General features: G+C 25.4%; 9 protein-coding genes and 3 non-coding genes across 12 annotated transcripts; 8 read left to right on the top strand and 4 right to left on the bottom strand.

Annotated features, from left to right (window-relative positions):
- Positions 1–512: 512 nt before the first annotated feature.
- DDB_G0268608 (hypothetical protein) lies at positions 513–6,818 on the bottom strand (the record flags this gene model as incomplete). Its single annotated transcript, XM_642587.1, has 4 exons — positions 513–1,102; positions 1,345–2,050; positions 2,890–6,362; positions 6,605–6,818. The coding sequence occupies 4 exons, from the start codon at positions 6,816–6,818 to the stop codon at positions 513–515; spliced, it is 4,983 nt and encodes a 1,660-aa protein (XP_647679.1).
- A 924-nt stretch (positions 6,819–7,742) lies between these two features.
- DDB_G0268606 (hypothetical protein) lies at positions 7,743–8,417 on the top strand (the record flags this gene model as incomplete). Its single annotated transcript, XM_642586.1, has 1 exon — positions 7,743–8,417. One exon carries the CDS (start codon positions 7,743–7,745, stop codon positions 8,415–8,417), a length of 675 nt encoding a protein of 224 aa, XP_647678.1.
- Positions 8,418–9,790: 1,373 nt separating this feature from the next.
- DDB_G0268252 (hypothetical protein) lies at positions 9,791–10,901 on the top strand (the record flags this gene model as incomplete). Its single annotated transcript, XM_642585.1, has 2 exons — positions 9,791–10,131; positions 10,277–10,901. The coding sequence occupies 2 exons, from the start codon at positions 9,791–9,793 to the stop codon at positions 10,899–10,901; spliced, it is 966 nt and encodes a 321-aa protein (XP_647677.1).
- A 1,658-nt stretch (positions 10,902–12,559) lies between these two features.
- On the top strand, positions 12,560–13,732 carry DDB_G0268250 (hypothetical protein; the record flags this gene model as incomplete). Its single annotated transcript, XM_642584.1, has 1 exon — positions 12,560–13,732. One exon carries the CDS (start codon positions 12,560–12,562, stop codon positions 13,730–13,732), a length of 1,173 nt encoding a protein of 390 aa, XP_647676.1.
- A 435-nt stretch (positions 13,733–14,167) lies between these two features.
- Positions 14,168–15,355, top strand: DDB_G0268248 (hypothetical protein; the record flags this gene model as incomplete). Its single annotated transcript, XM_642583.1, has 1 exon — positions 14,168–15,355. One exon carries the CDS (start codon positions 14,168–14,170, stop codon positions 15,353–15,355), a length of 1,188 nt encoding a protein of 395 aa, XP_647675.1.
- Positions 15,356–15,443: 88 nt separating this feature from the next.
- DDB_G0268246 (hypothetical protein) lies at positions 15,444–17,921 on the bottom strand (the record flags this gene model as incomplete). Its single annotated transcript, XM_642582.1, has 1 exon — positions 15,444–17,921. The coding sequence occupies one exon, from the start codon at positions 17,919–17,921 to the stop codon at positions 15,444–15,446; it is 2,478 nt and encodes an 825-aa protein (XP_647674.1).
- A 308-nt stretch (positions 17,922–18,229) lies between these two features.
- On the bottom strand, positions 18,230–21,118 carry DDB_G0268244 (hypothetical protein; the record flags this gene model as incomplete). The annotated part of the gene is made up of 4 exons (XM_642581.1): positions 18,230–19,467; positions 19,578–20,313; positions 20,449–20,771; positions 20,998–21,118. The coding sequence occupies 4 exons, from the start codon at positions 21,116–21,118 to the stop codon at positions 18,230–18,232; spliced, it is 2,418 nt and encodes an 805-aa protein (XP_647673.1).
- Positions 21,119–21,278: 160 nt separating this feature from the next.
- Positions 21,279–24,979, top strand: DDB_G0268242 (hypothetical protein; the record flags this gene model as incomplete). Its single annotated transcript, XM_642580.1, has 4 exons — positions 21,279–21,335; positions 21,755–21,806; positions 22,819–22,901; positions 24,044–24,979. 4 exons carry the CDS (start codon positions 21,279–21,281, stop codon positions 24,977–24,979), a joined length of 1,128 nt encoding a protein of 375 aa, XP_647672.1.
- On the top strand, positions 21,765–21,838 carry tRNA-Arg-ACG-2. The gene has a single exon. It is a non-coding gene; the product is annotated as a tRNA-Arg (tRNA).
- Positions 22,347–22,419, bottom strand: tRNA-Lys-CUU-1. The gene has a single exon. It is a non-coding gene; the product is annotated as a tRNA-Lys (tRNA).
- srpB lies at positions 23,552–23,834 on the top strand. The gene has a single exon.
- Positions 24,980–25,062: 83 nt separating the features above from the next.
- Positions 25,063–25,425, top strand: DDB_G0268468 (hypothetical protein; the record flags this gene model as incomplete). The annotated part of the gene is made up of 1 exon (XM_642579.1): positions 25,063–25,425. The coding sequence occupies one exon, from the start codon at positions 25,063–25,065 to the stop codon at positions 25,423–25,425; it is 363 nt and encodes a 120-aa protein (XP_647671.1).
- Positions 25,426–25,616: the final 191 nt, after the last annotated feature.

Here is a 25,616-nt window from a genome sequence, read left to right as displayed (position 1 = left end):
TTACCATATTGGATTGATTCAATTTTTGCATCTTTTGATCTTTTGTTTAGTATTGCTGATAGATACTTGCTAGGTATTTCTCCATTTATATGTTTTTTTAATATGTTTGTGTGGATTTGATGTAATTTGTTTTTGTTACATATAATATTGTATTCAGCGATGCATTGTTCTTCAAGATGTTTGAATTTTGCTGCTTTTTTTAATAGTATTTGTTTTGCACGTTGAGTTTGTTTGTCTTTGTTATATTGATAGTTTTTTAGAGTTTTAATAATTTTTGATTTACTTTTGACCAGTTTGTAAATTGATTGATTGATGTGTTATTGTGATTAGTAATTAAATGATTGATAATATTGATTGCTTCATGGTCATTTGCAGTACCAGGTGATAATATCCATCTTTTCTTATGTTTATTTATTTGAAAAGGTGAAGAAATTGTTGTTGATATTGGATTATGATCTGATAATGAAGATGGAATTTGGTGGACTTGTGTATATATATTTTCAGGGTCTATTCTATTGTATTGAGTATATTCTATCTAATCTGTTGCCATGTGTATGAGTTGGAGTGTTTTTAAATTCACCTTGATCAATTAGATGGTGTTGGTATGTGTAGGATTGGATAATATCATCTAATAGTGAATTGTCGTTGTGGATACAGTTGAAATCTCCTGCGATAATAGATACATGTTGGGATTGGTTTGGTATTGGGTTTGTTGAGTGGTTGTGGAGAAGTGTTTGTAGTGAAGTTGCATATGAATTCTTTTTGATGGTATTATTTGATGCTGGTGCGTAAATTCCAAGAATACCAATTGGTAATTGATTTGGAAATATAACGTCTGCTAAAATAGCTCTACCATCAATTGTTGATATGTGTTTGAGTTTGAGTGTGTTTGGGTTATGGTTAATGATGATTACACCATTTCCTCGTTTGGTGACAGAGATGATGTGATCGGGAAAATCATGTTTAAGTTGTAATGGTGATGAATTGAGTTCAGTGAGTATTGAGATTGTTGGACGAGGTGGAAGTTTTGATATAAGTAGTTGTAGTGTGTCAACAGCTTTTTGGTAGGAATTGTGTTGATTGTTTGGGTTTTCAGTGAATCCTCTACAATTCCATGTTATAAAGTTGATTTTTGAGCTCATACCTTACTAGGTTTGGCAGCACCAGTATTGACTGGTTGTGTAGTCAGGGCATTGCTGCTTCTTCTTGTATTTATTGGATTTGGAGTTGGTGCACTTGGTTTGTTTGGTTGAGATTGTAGAGGTTTTTGTGGTACAATTGTTGGATCGGTTGGATTGCTCATTGATAATGAGTTTTTCCCGTTATTATTATTTGAAGAATCACTTTTGTGTGAAATTTCATTATTGTTTTGGGATTGATTGTTAATATCAAGTGATTCATTTTGTGTAGCTTTTGAACCAATATTTTGAGGTGGGTTATTATTGCGATTGGAATTTGCAATTTCGTTGATTGGTGGGGTGTTAATGTTGTTTTTTTGTGGTTGATTGTTTTTGTTCATGTTTGGGTTTGTGATGGCATTTTTTATAGTTGTTGCCATATCTGCATTTTTTGCATGTTGAATTTTGTGTTTAGTGACACTACGTGTTGCAGCTTTGATATATCTTGTGATACCAGATGGTTGTTCGATCTTTTGATCAACAATGTTGTGTGTGTGATCAATTAGATGATATGTTATAATGTAGCTTTTAAACGCAACAGCATATGAGTATGTGACAGTAAATGATTCAATTGATGTACAACTGGTGAATTTAGTGAGGTTGTTTATAATTGCATCGTTTGCATGTTTGGGTGAGTACGTTTTAATGAATGTTTTAATGATTGCATAATCATTTGATGATATATCGAATCTATAGTTGAGTTTGTCGATATTTAGTGCAAGTTGGTTTTGAAGGTTGATTATTGAAGTTAATTTATCAACGTTGCAATTTACGAAGGCAGTTGCACCAATTATTTTGAATGCTGATGGCGACAGTATATCTTCGAAGAGTTTGTGAATGTTTTTGTGAATTTGATGGAGGTGCAATGATATCTAATTGATTATCAAGTCCTTTGTTTAGTGAGAGTTGGTTTGTTGGGGTTTGTTTTTTAGGTGTGTCGATTTTTGCACTTTTGTTTTTTGTTGTTGAGGTTGTGGAGGTATTATTTGTATTGGTTGTGTTGTTATCTGTATGATATAACTGTAATTCAGTTGAGTGATCATCAGCCATTGTTGAAAAGTATATAGGACGATAGCCCTTGCTTTAATGAGCAAAAATAGGGTAAAATTAAGAGGAATGAATGTGGCGGTGAAGATATAACAGTGATTTATTTATTATATGTATAAATTCTCGTTTATTTCTTTGTTTTTTTCGGTTTTTTTTAACTTATTCTTTTGGTAATACTTTTTTTTTTTTTTTACCTAAAAGCGGTGTATTTTGGTAATACTAAAATTTTTTTTTTTTTTGATATAAATAAACTATTGTAGTATACAATTAGTATGTTATTTTTATTTATTTATTTTAGGTTTTTTAGTTTTTGTGAATTTAAAATAGTATGTTATTTTAGATTAGGTAGTTAATAATTAATTGGTGGTGTAATTGTTGGAATTGGTTCATTAGTGTTTATGCTCCATTCTTTTTTAAATTTTTTGATGGTTTCGGACCATTGGGTTTCTTTTTGAGTTTTTGTGAGGTTGTTTTTAATTGAGTATTGGTTAAAGTTTGATAAAGTTCTTGAATATTCCAATCTTATTAGCTTGTGCCATTTTGATTTTAATATATCATAATCTAGTGTTGTGTTGTTTATTTGGTTGTTCCAATTATCAATTGATTGAGTTATATTGATGTCAAATAATGATTTGCATAACCATATCCATATTTGGTGAATAACTAATGAGATTATGTTCCAATATGCATGTGTTCTGACTAGATCAAGATTTGTGTTTATATAATTCCAGTTGAACCTGTATTTTTTATATTGTGCGTTTTCTGCAAAATGAAAATTAATATTGATAGTTGGATCTGGTTTAAATGCTTTGTTGTTTGTTTGTGGTTTATAGATGAGTGTGTATAATTTTGTTGTTTGGTTTTTTGTTAGTGACCAGTTTTTGTTTCCATTGCAATTTTTATATATAAAATATTTTAATTTGTCGTGGTTAATGAAGTTGATTGTGTGCTGACAATTGAAAAACAAATGACCATAGGGATCATTATTCATTTCATTGTTGCAAATGGGGCAAACTTTGTTGTGTAGATGATTAATCGGAAGACATCTAGCATGGAATCTTTGCATTGTATCTCGGCCTTTTGGATCTTTTAATTTTTGAATTTTGACAAAAAGTTGGTCGTATGTGTATTTCCATAAAAGAAGTATTGATTGTTGGTGCGAAGTAAGAAGTAGATCTGAATATTTCTTGCCAATATAGTCTTTTGATTTGCATAGGTGATTGTTTAGTATTGTCGAGTAGATTTCTTTGAGTGTTGGTGGTAGTGAAATATTATTTGTGTTTAATGTTTGAGAGGTTTGGTTTTTTGTTATTATTGGTTGTAGGATTTGAACTTTATCTTTTAGATGTCCAATTTGAGTTGCATAGTTTTCCCATTCTTTTTTTATTTTTATAAGGTATGGAGAAGAGATTGATTTGTTGATGATTTGATCCATCCAACTTATCATGTATATTGAATTGTTTGCAGATTTATGCATTTGTAAAAATCTGTTGTATATCCAAATCTTTTGAGCAACTTGTCGTAATTGGATATTCCACATACCCCAACCTCCTTCTTTTAATGGTTTTAATGATCTATCATAACACATCAAAGGTATTTTTGCACGTGAATGGATGGTTGATGTGTTGTTTTCAATGGAATTGGTATCGAGAGTTGGTGATTCAGAATTTGCGGGAGAATTCATAAACCATGAGATTAATTTATTAATTTGAATTTCTTCATCTTTTGTAAATTCTTCAAGGTATGATAAATATGTTATTGGTGATAGTGAGTAGGTGTTTATGATGGTTGTTTTTGTTTTTAATGTTGTGCCACTAGTTTTCCATAGCACTAATGATTTAATCAGTGTTTTCATTGTTTCTGGTAATTTCCTATGTAAACCATTATGATTAAAGAAATAGCCAAGAACTCTTTCTGATTGATCTTTTTTGGTTATTGGAATTCTTTTTGATTGTGGAATGTTGTTTATTATGTGTTTATCAGTGATTTTGTGGGGGTTGATTTCTATTATTGCACTTTTGTCAAAATTTAAAGATGATGATGTTGAAGCGCAGAAATTATCGAAATGTTTGATTGATTGTTGTTGTTGTTCGTAGTTGATGTTGTATGTTGTAGAGTCGTCTGCAAATTGGGTAAATTTGATTTTAATTTGTGGATTGGGTGAAATTGGTAATCCAATTATTGAATTGTCTGCATTTATTGTTCTTGCTAATATTTCAATTACAATTACAAATAAAGTGGCTGAGATTGGGTCACCTTGTTTTACACCTCTTTTAATATCGAATTTTCTGGTCGTTTTACCATTAATTGAAATTTTTGCTTGTGAGTCAGATAATAGCTTGTGGATTAAATTTATTAATTTTATTGGTATACCAATATGAATTAATGTTCTTTTAATGCTATCGTGAGAGATAGAATCAAATGCTTTAAAGAAGTCAAATAGTGTGATGATACCAGGGAGGTTTTTAGATTTGAGGTAGTTGATTAATTCATTGATGTTGATGATGTTGTCTATGATGAATCTGTGGGGTACGAAACCAGTTTGGTTGTTGTTGATGATGAAAGGAAGTATTCTCAGAAGACGTGCATTGATTACTTTTGAGAGGATCTTGTAATCAGTGTTTAGAAGTGTAATGGGACGACGATTTGATATGAGTAAGGGGTTGCCTTTCTTGTATATTGTGTGTATAAGACCTTCTGTGAATTCTGTTGTGATGTGGTGAGGATTTTCTAGTATATCGTTGAATAATGTAGTGAGAATTGGTTTAACTTGGTTTAAATGATTAATGTAGAATGCATTTGTAACGCCATCTGGACCGGGTGATTTGTTGGGGTTACAGGTTTTAATTGCAGCTTCAACTTCATCTTGTATAAATGGTGAGTCTAAACCATTCCAATATTCATTTTTTATGATGGGCCATGTGTTTGGCATGAGCTGGTGAGTAATTGGACAACATATTTGTAAGCTATATAGATTTGTGTAGAATTCAACAAACGCATTTTCAATTTGGTCGGGGTCGGATGTAATGATGTTACCATATTGGATTGATTCAATTTTTGCATCTTTTGATCTTTTGTTTAGTATTGCTGATAGATACTTGCTAGGTATTTCTCCATTTATATGTTTTTTTAATATGTTTGTGTGGTTTTGATGTAGTTTGTTTTTGTTACATATAATATTGTATTCAGCGATGCATTGTTCTTCAAGATGTTTGAATTTTGCTGCTTTTTCTAATAGTATTTGTTTTGCACGTTGAGTTTGTTTGTCTTTGTTATATTGATAGTTTTTTAGAGTTTTTATAATTTTTGATTTTACTTTTGACCAGTTTGTAAATTGATTGATTGATGTGTTATTGTGATTAGTTATTAAATGATTGATAATATTGATTGCTTCATGGTCATTTGCAGTACCAGGTGATAATATCCATCTTTTCTTATGTTTATTTATTTGAAAAGGTGAAGAAATTGTTGTTGATATTGGATTATGATCTGATAATGAAGATGGAATTTGGTGGACTTGTGTATATATATTTTCAGGGTCTATTCTATTGTATTGAGTATATATTCTATCTAATCTGTTGCCATGTGTATGAGTTGGAGTGTTTTTAAATTCACCTTGATCAATTAGATGGTGTTGGTATGTGTAGGATTGGATAATATCATCTAATAGTGAATTGTCGTTGTGGATACAGTTGAAATCTCCTGCGATAATAGATACATGTTGGGATTGGTTTGGTATTGGGTTTGTTGAGTGGTTGTGGAGAAGTGTTTGTAGTGAAGTTGCATATGAATTCTTTTTGATGGTATTATTTGATGCTGGTGCGTAAATTCCAAGAATACCAATTGGTAATTGATTTGGAAATATAACGTCTGCTAAAATAGCTCTACCATCAATTGTTGATATGTGTTTGAGTTTGAGTGTGTTTGGGTTATGGTTAATGATGATTACACCATTTCCTCGTTTGGTGACAGAGATGATGTGATCGGGAAAATCATGTTTAAGTTGTAATGGTGATGAATTGAGTTCAGTGAGTATTGAGATTGTTGGACGAGGTGGAAGTTTTGATATAAGTAGTTGTAGTGTGTCAACAGCTTTTTGGTAGGAATTGTGTTGATTGTTTGGGTTTTCAGTGAATCCTCTACAATTCCATGTTATAAAGTTGATTTTTGAGCTCATACCTTACTAGGTTTGGCAGCACCAGTATTGACTGGTTGTGTAGTCAGGGCATTGCTGCTTCTTCTTGTATTTATTGTATTTGGAGTTGGTGCACTTGGTTTGTTTGGTTGAGATTGTAGAGGTTTTTGTGGTACAATTGTTGGATCGGTTGGATTGCTCATTGATAAAGAGTTTTTCCCGTTATTATTATTTGAAGAATCACTTTTGTGTGAAATTTCATTATTGTTTTGGGATTGATTGTTAATATCAAGTGATTCATTTAGTATAGCTTTTGAACCACTATTTTGAAGTGAGTTATTATTGCGATTGGAATTTGCAATTTCGTTGATTGGTGGGGTGTTAATGTTGTTTTTTGGTGGTTGATTGTTTTTGTTCATGTTTGGGTTTGTGATGGCATTTTTTATAGTTGTTGCCATATCTGCATTTTTTGCATGTTGAATTTTGTGTTTAGTGACACTACGTGTTGCAGCTTTGATATATCTTGTGATACCAGATGGTTGTTCGATCTTTTGATCAATAATGTTGTGTGTGTGATCAATTAGATGATATGTTATAATGTAGCTTTTAAACGCAACAGCATATGAGTATGTGACAGTAAATGATTCAATTGATGTACAACTGGTGAATTTAGTGAGGTTGTTTGTAATTGCATCGTTTGCATGTTTGGGTGAGTACGTTTTAATGAATGTTTTAATGATTGCATAATCATTTGATGATATATCGAATCTATAGTTGAGTTTGTCGATATTTAGTGCAAGTTGGTTTTGAAGGTTGATTATTGAAGTTAATTTATCAACGTTGCAATTTACGAAGGCAGTTGCACCAATTATTTTGAATGCTGATGGCGACAGTATATCTTCGAAGAGTTTGTGAATGTTTTTGTGAATTTGTTGAATTCTTGTGTCATCTTTTGAGGTTAATTCTTCACGGATGTGTGGTTGATTAAAGTAACACTTAATGTTGATGGTGTTATTGTTTTTTTCTAAGAAAGAGAGTGGTCTTGTGATTGATGGAGGTGCAATGATATCTAATTGATTATCAAGTCCTTTGTTTAGTGAGAGTTGGTTTGTTGGGGTTTGTTTTTTAGGTGTGTCGATTTTTGCACTTTTATTTTTTGTTGTTGAGGTTGTGGAGGTATTATTTGTATTGGTCGTGTTGTTATCTGTATGATTTAACTGTAATTCAGTTGAGTGATCATCAGCCATTGTTGAAAAGTATATAGGACGATAGCCCTTGCTTTAATGAGCAAAAAAAGGGTAAAATTAAGAGGAATGAATGTGGCGGTGAAGATATAACAGTGATTTATTTATTATATGTATAAATTCTCCACATAAACATTTATGGCCCTAGATGATACAGCTCAAAAGGTAATAGAAGCATCACTAGAAAACGTAGATGAACTAACAAGAATAGAGAATGAGATCAATACACAATCGATAAACAATCAAGAAATTAAAACAAAATCAGAAAAACCTATCGAACCACCATCTCCATACAATACACCAATAAAACAACACGGCGAAACAAAGGGACTAACAACGGAAGAAAAACTTAGAGAGGCAAATGATATCTTCGACTTCACCAGCCCAAACACTGATGCAATAAGAAAAATAGAATTCCCACTTTCAATCCCTTCAAATCAATGGTTCTTCTCCTCTCCAATAAAACATATCATGAGTTTCAGCCCAACCTATGGTACACCATCGAAAATTATCGATTCACCAAGTAAATTGTTAAACACACCAAAAAAGAAACAACAAGACAAAACAAACAAGACCAACAAAACACCAGTCAAACCAAAATTGGGTGAATATGGACAAAAAAGCATAAAAACAAAAATGGATGAAGATATAGACAACTTCAACAAGGAAATTCTAAAACAAATCAATAAATCAAAAAACCCCACAAACACACAAGACCAACAACACAATGAACAAAGTAAAGATCAGTTAGAAGACAAAATAAACCAGAAACTTCAAAAGGTAGATAAAAATCTACCCCAAATAAAACTATAAAGAAAAACACAATAAGAATAGGTGTTTGGAACGTCCAAGGATCCAACACCATCCAATCTGCCAGCATAATAAACACCGTTTTAGACAACAACAAGCTGGACGCAGCACTTCTAACTGAAACAAATATAAAAACAAATAAAATTTACTCAATAAATCAACAATATAAAAACAAAATAACACACCACGCACCAATTGATAAAACAGGACAAGGGGTGTCACAAATCATCATCAACACCCGCAATAGAACTTCCTAAACATCTCAAAAAATACAATAATTCACTCAGTACTTTCTATAAATAAAAAAAAAAAAAAAAAAAAAAAAAAAAAAAAAAAAAAAAAAAAAAAAAAAAAAAACCCAAGTTAATCAGAAAAATAAAAAAGATAGAAAGAAAATAAAATGAAAATCACAAACAACACCACAAATATTAAGCAACACAAATGCCTACAAAAAATAAGCGAAATTGTGGATAAAACTCAATTAAAAAAAAAACAATTCAAATACGTCATAAACATCAATCACGAACCAGACGATAAAATAAAAAAAGATTTAGAAAAAAGTTTGGACAAAAAAGATGTTTTAATCAAAAAGACCCTGTAAAAAAAAAAAAAAAATAAAATGAGATCTAGCATCTCAAGGAGAAGCAAATAATAATTGCGTTATCCAATTCAAAAAAAAAAAAAAAAAAAAAAAAAAAAGTTCGTTTTTTTTTCCAAAATCCGTTATCGATACAAAAAAAGTTCGCGTTTTTTCCACTTTCACCAGGTACTCTGAAGAAAAGAGATGAATCTGAAGAAAAGAAATAAGAAATATCATTGGTAATATTCATTTAAAACCAGTTGATGTCACACAATGCGATGAACCTGAAGAATCGGAAATACTAACACAAGAAGAAAAGAAATAAGAAATATAAATTAATAAAATTCCTCAATTTCTTATTTTTTAATAGTTTTTATCATATTTTAAGAAATTGTTTCACTTAAAAAATAAATATAAAAACTAAAATATTTTTGTTTTTTTTTAATTTTTTATGGGACCCATAAATTTTTCCAAAATAAATAAAATAAAATAAAATAAAATAAAATAAAATAAAATAAAATAAAATAAAATAAAATAAAATAAAATAAAATTAAAAAAAATGACTACAAAAAGATCATGAAATTTTGAAAGAGATAAAAGCGACCAATCAAAATTAAAAAAAAAAATAAAAAAAAAAAAAAAAAAAAAAAATCTTTCATTTTCGTTTTTGTCATTTTTTTTTTTTTTTTTTTTTTTTATTTTTATTTTTATTTTTATTTTTTTTTTTTTTTTTTTTAATCCACTTTTTATTTTTCCAAACGAAAAAAATATTGTGAAACAAAAAAAAAAAAAAAAAATGACAAGACATTGTGCATATTGCCTTAAAAGTATTGAAGGAGATGAAATTAAAAAATGTGCAGGATGTATGCGTAGAACATATTGTTCAAGAGAATGTCAAGTTAGTGATTGGACAAGTAAAGGACAATCACATAAAATTTGGTGTAAAGATAATATTGGTGAAGAAGATATTGATTGGGAAGTCAAAGAAACTGAAGGTAAAGGTTTAGGTGTATTTGCAAAAAGATTATTACCAAAACATACAAAAATTATGGTTGATAGAGGTTATAGAACTATTAAAGAAACACCATTTGAATTTATAAATTCTTTAATGCCACATGGTGGCACATTACAAGAAAAGTAATTAAATATATTTTTAAAAATTTCCCACTCCCCACACCCATGCTTTTTAATTTTAAATTTGACTTTTTTTTTTTTATGTGTGAAAAATATGGGGGGGTTGGAAGTTACTAATTATTATTTTTTTTTTTATGAAAAATAACAGATGGGATTTAAATTCATTTTTTACAAAAGAAGGTGGTGATAATTTAGGTATTAGATTAGCAAGAGTTAATCATGATTGTAGAAATAATGCAACAAATAAATTTATACCAGATTTAAATTCATTTATATTGGTAGCAATTAAAGATATTCAAGAAGGTGAAGAGATTTCAATTCAATATTATTTTTATAATGATTTTTCATCAAGTAAAGAGGTTAGAGATGTTAGAGAATCTGTTATTAGACCAAAATGGGATATTAATTGTGATAGTAGTTGTATTTGTAAAAATAAAGAAATCATTGATTCAATTCAAAAAGGTCATGAATTGGATGAATTAATTTTTACATTACCAATTCGTACAGAGGATGATATTAGAGAATCATTAAAAAAAGTTGATGAATTAATTGAAATGGGCGAAAAATATGCATCTGGAATTATGCCATTAGCACGTACTTATTATGATGGATTTCAAATAGCTATTACAAATAAAAATACTTTTCCATTACATAAGAAATATATTGAAAAGTATTTAGAAGCTTGTGAAGTAATTGATTCAAAACATTCTTCAAATTATGCTGAAGCTTTACAATATTATAATACACCACATCTTCATAAAAATTCTTATTAAATTAATTAAAATAAAAATTAAAAAATTAAAAGAAAATTAAAAAGATAATAAATAATTATATTATTTATTTATTTATTTATTTTTTTATTATTTATTTTTATTTTTCATTTATTTTTTATTAATTATTTATTATTTATTTATTATTTATTAATTATTTATTAATTATTATTTTTATTTTAAAATTGGTTTGAAATTTGTTTTTTATTAAATTTTTTTTTTTTTTTTTTATTGTTCGCAACTGAGTAATACTTTTTTTATTTTTTTGTTATATTTTAATAATACTTTTTTTTTTTTTTTTTTTATTGTTTAACAAAAAAAAAAAAAAAGTATTATTCAGTTGTTTTAAAATAAAGATAAAGGGAAAATAAAAAAATGATAAAATTAATGAATAGAAAAAAAAAAAACACATCATTAATTATTTTTTTTTCTATTTACAATCAATTAAAAACCCAATATAAAAATTATTTTAAAAAAAAAATTTATTACATTGGTAAAAGGTGTTAATTTTTTAAATAAATAAAAAAAAAAAAAAAAATTTGATTATTTTGAAATTATTGTAATAGGAAATTGAATTTGTGAGCAATATTTCACACCATCAAAATATTATTGGTTTGTCTATTGATATACCAAAATGTTTTCTATTCTATTCTATTGGGTTCTAAATTAAATTAAATATTATTTTTATAAAAAAATTAGTTTTTATTTCCTTTTTTTAATTTTTTTTTTTAATTTTAATTTTAATTTTATTACATTATTTTTAAAGTATCACTTTGATTTATTGATTATCCAGTGAAAAATTGATCACAAATTCTTTTACCATTAGTTGAAGTTGAATCAAATAAAACTTTAAGTAAACCATAGACTATAAACACAAACTCATATAATTTCAATTTGAATGTGTTAATTAAAAATAATTGAAATATTTTTTATTACCATTTAATTATTTTTTTTTTTTTTTTTTAATTATTATTTATTTTTATATTTATTATAAATTTTTTTTTTTTTTTTTTTTTACTCAATGGATAATAATAAAAGCTTATATTTTGTATGATAAAAAACATTGTTTTTATTAAAAATAAAAAAAAATAAATAAATAAATTAAAAAATAAATAAATAAATAAAATAAATATATAAAATTTATTATGGTGTAAAAAACATTTTAGAAATTGATGGCGATTCATATACAACAAAAAAAATTTATAAAATTAAAATGATTTCTTTTTTTGGATAAATTGTAATTTTTTTTAGATCATAAACTTTAAAATTAATGTGAATGTAAAAGTGTGTAATCGGTGAATTGGTTTTTTTTTTTTTTTTTTTTTTTAACCACCAATTAGTGAGTATTTTAATTTTTATATTTTGACACAAATATACTAACCCCACAACAATCTATTGTTAATTTATTCATTTTTTTTAAATGATTAATTTTTTTTTTTTTTATAAATTTTTAATTTTTTAAATAAAAAAATATAATATATAAAAAATATTTTAAATTAACTATAAAAGAGTAAAAAAAAAAAAAAATTTATTCTCATAATTTAATTTAAAATATTCATTTATAAAATATTTATTAATCTTTTTATTTATTTAAAAAAAAAAAAAAAAAAAAAAAAAATATATATATATATTATAAATTAAAAAAAAAAATTAAAAAAAAAATGAAAATGAAAATTAATAATTTAATTTTAATTTCAATTTTAATATTATGTAAAATTTTATTAATTAATTGTAGTTGTGAACATGATTGGCAATGTGGTAATACTCCATATACAAGATGTAGAACAAATAAAACTGTAATTGATCAATATGATAATAGAATTGATATTGATAAAGTTCATGGTAGATTATTTTTTACAGTTCAATATCCAGATGAATTTGAAAAACGTGTTGTATCAATTCCAGTTGATGGTAGTAATGGAAATGACGTAATTAGTCATTCAACATTATATGGTCAATCAACATACCAAATCATTCAAGGATTAATTCAATATGTTGGACCAATTTCAAAATCAATGGTGATCAATAGAAGTGTAAGAATCGCTGGTACAACAGCCAATATTTTCTTTTCAAACAATACATTTGGTAATGAATTAACATGGACAGTACCAGGTAATTTCATATTTGATGAAATTAATAATATACAATGGACTTGTTGGCCATACACCAATGGTGTTTATAAGGGTAAAATTGGAGAATACAATAATTTGGGTAGCCAATTATATTCTGGTGTAGTAGTTGCAATTAGAGCTTACCAAAGCTCATTATTGATCCAAGACGGTAATGGTTCAATTCGTAATGGTAATTTAAACGGTCCACATGCAGTTATCTCAAGTTTACCTATGATTTTCCAAGATTCAAATATGGGTATTTTCGATGTTGATGATTCATCTAATCGTATATTTTACACTAGTAAATCTGATAATAAAATCTATCAAGTTTTAATATCTTCAACAAATCAAAAAAAAGTTATATTAGATATTGGTTTCATTCCAACATTTTTTAAATATCATAATAATTGGTTATATTATCAACAAGGTGGTAAAATTGTAAGAGTTTCCACCAATGGTGATAACTTACCTCAAATTTTATTTGACTCATCTTCAACTGTTGGTCATTGTATTTGTGCTCAAGGTTTCACTGGTTCATCATGTAATCAATGTGATACTTCAAAAAATATTATTAGTTGGGTAAATGGTATACCAAGATGTATTCCATTAGCTTCTGATGGTAATCCAATAACTTGTGATTTTAATTATCAATGTTCACCATATAATGTTAAAATTTGTAAAGAAATTGTTTTATCTGGTGGTAATAAAGGTTGTTCAACTTGAGAGAGAGAATAAAAATATTTATTTTAAATTATTATTTATTTATTTTTTTTTTTTTAAAAAATAAAAAAATTAATAATAATAATAAACTATTCAATAAAAAATATAAAAATAAAAAAATATAAAATATAAAATAATAATAATAATATTAAAATTACAACTTTTTTTTTTTTTTTTTTTTTTTGAAGAAATTTTTTAAATCTGGAATTTATTTTTAAATCTGGTGTGTTTCTTTTTTTTATTTTTTTTTTTTTTATTTTTATTTTTATTTTATTTTTCCAAATTTATACAACACACTTTTACATAATTTCATATGTATACAAAAAAGAATGAAATGAAAAAAGAAATAAAAAAAAAAAAAACTATAAAATGAATAAAAAAAAAAAAAAAGTATTTTGTTAATTTTAATAATAATATTTTTTTTAAAAAAAAAAAAAAATGAAATTATTATTATTATTACTAATTTTAATTGGTATAATTTCATATACATCATCTTGTGATTCAAATGGGTCATGTGGTAATTCACCATTTACATTATGTAAAAATAATGCAACATTATTAGAGAATGGTGGACAAAGAATTGATATAGATAAAGAGAATGGTAGAATTTTATTTACAATTAAATATAGTGATGAATTTGAACCAAGAGTAGTTTCAGTACCAATTCAACCCCAGGTAAATGAAAATGGTAATTATTTAAAATCACAAAATACATTATTTGGTCAAACAACATATACAAAAGTTATTGGTTTATTACAATTGGTTGATTCGAAATCACAAAATATTGTTATCGATATTGAAAGACGTATAGCAGGTCCAACAAGTAATATATTCTTTACAAATAATACAATTGGAAATGAATTAACATGGAATCAAATTGGTAATTTCATTTTCAAACAATCTACAAATACTCAATACACATGTTGGCCATATGCAAATAAAATATTTAAAGGTGAAATTGGTAAATATAATGATTTAGGTGAAACTTTATATAATGGTCCATGTTTTGAAATGAAATCAAATGGCATTAACACCGCCACCACCAGTGGTAATGATGACGGTAGTGATTTATATATTTATGATGGTACAAATGTAATTTATAAAGGTAGCTTAAGTCCAAAAAGTAATGGTGGATATATTCGTGATTTACCAATGGTGTATAATGAAAGTAAAGCATATACAATTAAAGAATTTGACGTTTCAACAAGTGATTTATATTATTCAAATCAATTTGATAAAAAATTATATTCAATTTCATTATCAAATACATTTGGACCAAAGAAAACTATTTTATCAGATTTACCAACTTCTTTTAAATATTATAATGATTTCATTTATTATTCATTAAATGGTAAAATTTCAAGAATTAATGTTAATACAGGTTTAAATGAAATTTTATTTGATTCAAATTTAAATAAAAGTCATTGTATTTGTGCTCAAGGTTTTACGGGTGATTCATGTGATCATTGTGATCAATCAAATAATTTAATATCTTGGGTAAATGGTATTCCAAGATGTATACCATTAACAAATGATGGTAATCCAATTACATGTGATTATAATTATCAATGTAAATCTGGTATTTGTCGTGAAGTTCCAATTAGTGGTGGTGTTAAAGGTTGTTAAAAAAAAAAAGAGATATAAAATTTACAAATAATAATAAAAAAAAAAAAAAAAAAAAAAAAAAAAATTTTATTTTATTTTAATATTAAAATTAATTATTTTTATTATTATTATTATTATTATTATTATTATTATTATTATTATTATTATTATTATTATTATTATTATATCTTGTTGAATGCCGCATTTGATTATTATTACTTAAAATTAAAGAATCTTTAATTTTATTTGAATTTGATTTATAAATATCAATTGAATCTGGTAATTGATTATTAAAACTATTTGATGATGATGATGATGATAATGTTGATAAAGATGATGATGGTGATGTTGTTGTTGAAGAAGAAGAAGATGATGAAATTAAAGAATTTTTAAAATTATTATTATTATTATTATTATTATTATTATTATTTATTGACGATTTAAAATTATTTTTTAAATTAATTAAAAGATTATTACTATTATTGGTACTATTATAATAATTTAAAAGATTATTATAATTTAATTCTAATTTTTTATATTCATTTTGTAATTCATCCCAATTTTGTAAAGTTTTTTGATTAAATTGTTTTTCTAATAATAATTGATTTTTTAATTTTAAAAATTGAGATTGAATTGATTGATTCTCTTTTTTATAATATTTTATAGTATTTTCTTTTGAATCACATAATTTTTTTAAAGATTCAATTAAACGTTCACTCTTTTCATTTGTAGTTGATTTTATTAAATTTAATTCTTTAATTCTTTGAAAATTTTTTAAATTCTTTTCAATGATTTCTTGTTGTAATCTATCATTTTTAATATTTAATTGTGAAATATCTTGTTCCATTGTAAATACTTTAACTAATAAATCATCCCTTTCTTTAATTATTGAATAATTTATATTATTATTTATATTCGTAATATTTTCAATTGAATCTTTAATATTTTTTTTAATTGGTGGTACCACAATTAATGATGATAATGTTAATTTTGTTTGATTTTCTTCTTCTTCAAATTCTTCTTCTAATTCTTCTTCTTGTTGATGTTTTATTTGTTGTATTTTATTTAAATTTTCTTGTAATTGAATATTATCATCTTTTAATCTACCAACTTCTTCAATTAAATCATTTGATAAATCAATTAAATCTTTAATTATATTATTTATTAAATATTCATTAGTTATTAAATTATTATTATTATCATCATCATGATGATTATTATTATTATTATTACGATTTTCAATTATACCAAATTCATTATTATTAATTATTCTTTTATTTAATTCTTTATTTGATAAAAGTGTTGATGTTGAACTTAACATATTTTGAAGTGAATCATTATTAATAATTGATTGATTATATTTTTCATCTTCTTCTTCTTCTTCATCAAAATCATTATTATTTTCTAAAAATGTAAAATTTTGATACCTATTATTAAAATTTTCTTCTTTATTATTACTATTATTATTATTTTCATAATTTTCATAATTTTCATGATCATCATAATCATCATCATCATCATCATCATCATCATCATCTAAAATACTATCATATGTTTCAATTTGTTGATTATTTGGATTAATATAATCTTCTTTATTTTCTTCTTCTTCTTCTTCTTCTTCTTCTTGTTGTTCTTCATGTTGATTTTGTTGCTCAGGTTGTTGTTGTTGTTGTTGTTGTTGTTGTTGTTGTTGTTGTTGTTGTTGTTGTTGTTGTTGTTGTTGTTGTTGTTGTTGTTGTTGTTGTTGTTGTTGTTGTAATAATTCTGGTGCTTGTTGATTATTATTTAAACTATAATAAAATGTTAAAGTATATTTATCATCAATAATTTCTAAACAATTTAAATAATTATTAATTGATTGAATATCTAAATAATGTTGAGCCTGTTTATTATTTATAGTTTGATATTCTAATTCCCAATTTTCTTTACTTTTATTAAATATTATATCTTTTAAAATTACATTATTATATTTTTCAATTTCATATAATTGATTTGAATATTTGCACCATTCTGTTAAATTTTCAATTGATTTCCTTATATTATATTCATTATTATTATTATTATTATTGTTATTTGAATTATTATTATTATTATTATTATTTGAATTATTTAAATTACTATTATTAATAATTGAATAATTATTTAATTTATAATTATTATTATTTATTATTGATTGTAATTGATTAAAAACAAATTGAATTCTATTTTCTTGTTGTCCAATTGTATTTATAATTGATTCAATTTGATCAAAATTATTATTATTTTGTTGTTGTAATTGTTGTTGTAATGGCTGTTGTTGTTGAAGATCTTTTTGTTGTTGTTGTTCAATAAGTAAATTATCAGATTCTTGATTATATAATATCTCCAATAAAGTTTTATAATTATTTTTTTCAATTTCAAATAATTTATTTGTATTATCTAATTTTTTCATTATGATTTCTTCTTTTTTATATAATAATTTTAAAATTTCATTTTCATTTTCATTATTATTATTTAGATTATTTGGATTATTTGGATTATTATTATTATTATTATTATCATTTATTGATAAATGTTTTATTTTATTTAAAATATCTTGATCTTTCATTTTTTTTTTATTTTAATTTCATTTTCATAGTAGTTTTAAAAAAATAATGAAAAAAAAAAAAAATTCAAAAAAAAAATTTAAAAAAAAAAAAAAAAAGAAAAGAAAAAAAAAAAAAAAAAAAAAATTCTATTTATAGTTATGTAAAACAGTTTATGTTTTTTTTTTTCCAAAAGGTTTTTTTGGTTAATTTATTTTTAATTTTTATTTTTTTTTTTTTTGATTATTTTTTTTTTTTTTTTTTTTTTTTTTTTTTTTTTTTTTTTTTTTTTGATTTTTTTTTTTTTTTTTTTATATTTTAAAGATATGTTTTAACGATTCATTTGTTGTTGAAATTGTTGTGGTTGTTGATGAAATTGTTGTTGTAGTTGTTGTTGTTGTTGTTGTTGGAATTGTTGTGGTTGTTGGAATTGTTGTTGTTGATTAAATTGTTGTTGTTGTTGTTGGTGGAATTGTTGTGGTTGTTGATGATGGAATTGTTGTTGTTGTTGTTTTTGTTGTTGTTGTTTTTGTTGAATATTACCTAATTCTAAATGAAAAATTTGAGTTTGTTGTTCATTACAATGACCAATTAATAATTGAAATATTTGAGTTAATTCTAAAGTTGGTTGTTGAGTATAAGGAAAGATAATTTGAAAACTACCAGTAATTCTTTGAAAGAAACGATCGAAAACATCTCTCCATTGTTCAAGGTCCATTGGATCAAGTGCTAATTGATTTTGAGATAAATACATTTGATCATAAATTAAGAAACCTCTTGTTAAAAATGTATTAATCACTTGAAGACCTTCATTGGTTTGGAATAATTTAACGATGAATTTCGATTGGTTAAAGTTTACTAAAAAGTGGAAACCAAGGATAAAGAATTTAATTGGTACTTCCATAATCCATTTACAAACGGTTTTATAGATAGCCTCAGTCGATTGTTCAGAACCCTCTGGTAAATGGAGCAACAAGAGCAATGGAAGATTTCTACAGACTGCAAAGAGACCAGAGAGCGATTGCTTATCATTCAACAATGGGAATGCTCTTTTCAAGAGTTTTCTACCCTTGGCAAATACCCATAACGATACAAACAATAGATCCTCATGACAAACGGATGGCCATTTTTGATTTGGTTCTTGAGTTGGTAATGTTGGTGATTCAAATTTAAATGATGGGAATGGGTCGAGATATAATGATTTGAAGAGTTCCTTTGAGACTGGTTCTTGTTTACTTTGATACTCTTGTAATAATGTTTGGTCGGTAGTGTTTGCAATCAATTCTTTAATATCTTCTAAATCTAAAATATGATTATAAGCAGATTCAATAATTAATTTAATGGTTGGATCACTATTTTGATTCTTTTCCTCTGTTGGTAAACCACCATTCTCTTCACTAAGAATAACTTGTAATATTTGTCTTGGTGCTCTAATTGAATGTGATGGAATTCTACCTAATGCTCCTGTCAATGGATCTGTTGAATTACCAATTGGTTTCTTTGGTGATGGTGTTGTTTTTGGTGTTGAATCACAAATTGGTGTATGACTATGAGTTGGTCCTAATTGTTCTATTTTAAAAAAAAAAAATAAAAAAAAATAATAATTTATTAATATAAATATAGTAATTTTTTTTAAAAAAATAATAATAAAAATAATAATAAAAATAATAATATTTTACTAATTTTATATCTTTGATAATAATAATCTTCAATAAATGGATTTGTAAAATGAATTTGATAAGCTTGTAATCTATTAATTGTTTGAATTTCTTCAGCAGTCATATATTTTTTATCACCAGAATTTTTAATTTGATTTTTATTTATATATTTTTTTGGTGATTGATTTGGTTGTTGATTTTGTTGTTTTCCACCAACAATCATATCACCTAAAGTTAATGATCTTGGATATCTATTATTATTGTTATTATTATTATTATTATTATTTATATTATTATTATTTATATTATTGTTATTATTAATATTAATATTATTATTAATATTATTATTATTATTAGTATTATTATTGTGTACATTTGCATTTGAAGTTCTTGGTGAACTATTTTTTATATTATTTTTAGTTGGTGTTGTATTTGGTGTTGTTATTGTATTATTTGTTGTTGTATCAAGTTGTTGTTGTTGTTGTTGTTGTTGTTGTTGTTGTTGTTGTTGTTGTTGTTGTTGTTGTTGTTGTTGTTGTTGTTGTTGTAATTTTTGTTGTTGTTGTTGTTCAAACAATTTTGCTTCAATATCTGATAATGATAATCCTTTACTTGATAATCCCTCACTATCAACATTACCATTGACTGAAATACCACCCATTAATCCCATTATTTTATTAATATCATTATTATTATTATTACTATTATCTTTTGAATCATCCACAATCTTAAATACTGATTCTAAATGATCATCCAACTAAATTTTTAAAATTAAAAAGTAATAATAATTTAACATTTTTTAAAAATATAGCTGTTAATAATTTTTTTTTTTTTTTTTTTTTTTTTTTTTTTTTTTTTTTATCAAAAATAATAATAATAAATAAATATTTACTTGTCCATGATCATCATCTAAATTTATATTATTATTATTTATATTATTATTATTTAATGAAGTTTTAGTAGTTGTTGTACTAGTTGTTGTTGTAGTTGTAGTAGTTGAAGATTGAGTAAAATGTCTAACATCTCTACCACCATTTGTAAATCTAGATTGTTTGTAAGTATTATAATCTTCTTCATCTTCATCTTCATCGTTATGTTGATTAACGCCATTACTATAACCTTCTTGAATGTCTGATTGTTCTCTTAATTTATTTTGTGTTAAGAATGATTCATGTTCTCCTGATAATAAAGTATGTTGATTTTCCCATTCATCATCTATTATTTATTTAAAATTATTAATTATTATTATTATTTTATTATTATTATTATTATTATTATTATTATTATTATTATTATTATTATTATTATTATTATTATTATTATTATTATTATTATTATTATTATTATTATTATTATTATTATTATTATTATTGTTATTATTGTTGGTATTATTACTAAAAAAAAAAAAAAAAAAATATAAAAAATAAAAAATAATACATACTTAGAGGACCTGTATCACCAAATGTTTCATCATCATCATATGGCGCATCTTCATCTAATGGGGCAGCATCGAAATCTTCAAAATAATTTTCAGCTTCGTTGCTGTTATTATTGTATGACATTGTAGTTGTTGTTGTTGTTGCCTTTATTATTTATTTTTTTTTTCCCACAACAATCAATAAATTATTTTTTTTTTTTTTATTAATTTTTTTTTATTTTTTTTTTTTAAAAAAAAAAAAAATTCAAAAAAAAAAAAAAAAAAATGAAAAAAAAAAAAAAAAAATGAAAAAAAAAAGATTTTTTTTAATTAACGGAAGTGAAAATTTTGGTCACCATGGTGTATTTAAATTAAAAATTTTAAATTAAATTTTAAATAAAATTTTAAATTTAATAGTAATTTAGGTTATTAAAATTTATTTATTTACTATTTGGTTTATTAAATCAATTCAAGTAGAATACTGTAAAAAAAAAAAAAACCATAATATCCTTAAATTAAAAAGTGTACACTTTTAAGGCCTTAAAACTCTTAATAAAATTAGGACAAATGTTTAAAGAATAATTTCATTGTCCAAAAAAAAAAATCTTTTGTTTAAAAATTTTTTTTTTTGGACAATGAAATTATTCTTTAAACAAAAGATTTTTTTTTTTTTAATTTGGAAGAAATAGGTTTTTTTTTTTTTTTTTTTGAATTGGATAACGCAATTATTATTTGCTTCTCCTTGATAAGAAATAGGTTTTAATAAACTAATTTTTTCAAGAAATATCAAAGGGACTATAGTTTAGTTGGATATAACGACCGGCTACGAACCGGTAGGTCTCAGGTTCGACCCCTGATGGTCTCGTACAGTTTTTAAAAAATTGGAAAGTTAGATCACAAGTTCGAATCTTGTTTAATAAAAATTCAACTTTATAAAGTAAACATACAATTAATATTATATAATAATACTCTAAAGAGTGAATCAAAACCAACTTTATTTTTCAATTTTTACAATTTAAACATCTTTAGTTTTAGTTATTTTCGAACCAAAACTCTATTATCACCAACTCTCTTTGTACTGGTGATCGAAGAACTATTAAGAACGGGGGAGAAAATTTTCTATTCAAAGTTTACGTTTACAGATAAACTTGACTTTTCACTATAAAACTTTGATTAATTCTGCAAGTGACATCATCTTAACATAAACAGTTCAATATCATTCATTATAGGCAATCCTAATATTTAGTACACCAGGTTCAACCATCATGACTAAACCAATATATACATTAAAAGTCTCATAGGAAGTTAGGTGAATAGTCATTGATTTTTATGGAGTCGATCCCTCGACTTTAATATCCTTACAAATAAAATTTCGCCCAACGGGGGGCTCGAACCCCCGACCACCAGATTAAGAGTCTGGCGCTCTACCGACTGAGCTAGCCGGGCATTGATATGAAATCAAAATTTATTTACTCCATCAGGTTTTTTTATTAAAATACAAAAAAAAACATCATCTCCCTGCAACTTGAAAGATTTAGCAAATACTGGAACTCACAGTAACATTACCATCAAACCTCAATAAATATATTACATCACTCAACACACTCTACACCCCCAACTTAAAAAAAAAAAAAAAAAAAAAAAAAAAAAAAAAAAAACCACAACCTTAAAAGGCACCTGTAAAATATTTAATAATAAAATGAGATATATCTCAAGAAGAAGCAACTAAAAATTGCGTTATTCCATTCAAAAAAAAAAAAAAAAAAAAAAAAAGATTTTTTTTAAAACAATTCAAATATGTCGTCATCATCATCAATCACGAAGCCGACAATAAAATAAAAAAAGATTTAGAAAATAATGAGGTGTTTGATTTAAATGAATCTGCTAATGTGGCTGTTGATAAAGGAAATTCAAATGATTCATTTAAAGTATTTTGAGATTGGTGGGGTGATTGAAATACTATTTTGGCTTTTCTATCTTTTATAAATGATTCATGGTTTGGTTTTATTCTTTTTGCATTTACTATATCATATGGATTTATTAAATTGTTTTTTTGTGGTGTGATATTTTTAATTGGTGTTGATTGTGATATTGGTGGTGTTAATGGTGTTGATTGTGTTGATGATGATGGCAACAAAGAAGAAGGAGAAGAAAATAATGTGGTGTTTGATTTAAATGAATCTGCTAATGTGGCTGTTGGTAAAGGAAATTCAAGTGATTGTTGAAAGTATTATGCGATTGGTGGTGGTGGTGGTGGTGGTGGTGTGAATGAAAAACTATTTTGGTTGCATCAGTTACATGTTTCGGTGTTTTGATAATTTTTTGACTTTTGTTTTTTGATTGGTATCCAACTGCTAATAGGTATTTTAAAAATTGAAATTAAAAAAAACAATAAATGATTGATGGTTTATTCTTCAAAAAATTATCAAAACATTGAAATTTTCAATCTCAGAAAAAAAAAAAAAAAAAAAAAAAAAAAAAAAAAAAAGTCAATTTCAAAATAAAAGAAAAATCTCCCATAAAAACATTATTATCAAATAAAAAAAGTTTTAAATAGATTTGAATATTATTGTCTGGTATGCAGGATTTAGTTGCGATTATCTATAACCTCTTGCTGAGGTGCGTTAGAGGAGAGGATGAGAGCATTGTTAAGACCATTGGGGAAAACGACGCATAGAGTTGATCCACACTTACGTTGGTGTCGACATACCTTGAGTCCATAAGGATTGAAAGTAAGTTGATAATGACCGAGTCAAGGTCCAGGCTGGCAACAGAGCAGACAGAGCGAGGCACATCGATGGGAAGCGAGGAAAGTCGACTTAAAGTTGTCCAAAGGAAATAACAATGTAAACTCAGACAAACCTTTTGCTATTTTTTAAATATTATGTAAAAAAGTAAATATTTGATATCATTTAAAGTTTACTTGTTGAATATTTAGGTTCATTCTTTGAAAGAGGCAAAATCCCCTTCCCATTTTTAAATTTAAATGATGAATCACCACCAAACGAACACAACAATTCCAACAGTAAAATTAGAAGATAATCAATCACAGTTTCCAGCAAGTTTTTAGCAAGCACAATCAACAACTATCACCTCTAATACAATACAAAAATCAACGCCAACCACAACCACAACAACAACAACAACAACAACAACAACAACAACAACAACAACAACAACAACAACAACAACAACAACAACAACAACAACAACAACAACAACAACAACAACAACAACAACAACACCAACACCAACAACAACAACAACAACACCAACAACACCAACACCAACAACACCAACACCAACAACAACAACCTCAGCAACCACTACAACAACGCCAGTTAAAAATATCACACCACAAAAAAACAATTTAATAAATCCAGATGATATAGTGAATGCAAAAAGAATAAAACTAAACCATGAATCGTTTATAACAGATAGAAAAGACGTAACTGATGCAACCAAAATAGTATTTCAATCGCACCACTACCACCAATCTCAAAATACTTTAAACGAATCATTTGAATTTCCTTTACCAACAGCCGGATTAGCTTCTTTTTTGTCCCCATCATCATCACTATTAACACCATTAACGCCACCAATATCACAATCAACACCATCAACACCATCAACACCATCAATACCAACACCATCAATACCAACATCATCAAAACCATTAATACCATCAATACCATTAATACCAACACCATTAACGCCACCAATATCACCATCAACACCATCAATACCAACACCATCAATACCAACGCTACCACTATCAACTCCACCACTATCAAAACCACCATCAAAACCACCATCAAAACCACTATCAAAACCAGCATCAAAACCACTACCAACACCACCACCACCACCACCTAAACCAAAACCATACACTCCAACTAATAATAATAATAATAATAATAATAATAATAATAATAATAATAATAATAATAATAATAATAATAATAATAATAATAATAATAATATTTTTTTTCTTTTATTCTATTAGTTAAAATAAAATTTCAATCTTATAATCTAATAAAAAATGAAATTGAAGATGTAACCAATATTATAAATTATTCAATAATTAAAATGAGAAAGAAAAAGAAAAAGGAAATCATTCAATTATTAATTTCATGTGAAAATGAGAAAGATAAAAATCAAATGGTGTCAGAATTTAAAAGAAAAGGGTATAATACAATTGACCCAATAGTGAATGAAAATGTTAAAATAATATATGGTACTAGTGGTCAAGTTAATATTGAAGATATTTCAGGTTTACTCGAATTTAATGATGATAGTAATATATTTGTATTTGGTGTTTGTTATACTAAATTCTTTATGGGTTTTCTCTTAATCGATGAAAAAGAGTATAGAGGAAATCTTAAAGATTTAATTGGTTCAAACCTAGTATTTTGTCCAGATCTGAAGTACTCTCTGTTAATTTTGATTTAAATTTTTGTAATCAAAAATTTGAAAAATAAATAAACAGGGTGATAGTATTAGGGTCAATTAATATCAAGTATGGTCTATAAATGTATGTTCAAAAAAAAAAAAAAAAAAAAAAAAAAAATAATGGAATCATTTGTATTAGGTGTGGTGGTCAATTGGTGAACTTTTAAGGTAAGTTTTAAATATTTTATGTT

This window comes from Dictyostelium discoideum (assembly GCF_000004695.1).
Source record: "Dictyostelium discoideum AX4 chromosome 1 chromosome, whole genome shotgun sequence".
Lineage (NCBI taxonomy): Eukaryota > Evosea > Eumycetozoa > Dictyosteliales > Dictyosteliaceae > Dictyostelium > Dictyostelium discoideum.
The sequence above is the reverse complement of the archived record's forward strand: the minus strand, read 5'-3'. Positions and strand labels throughout refer to the sequence as shown.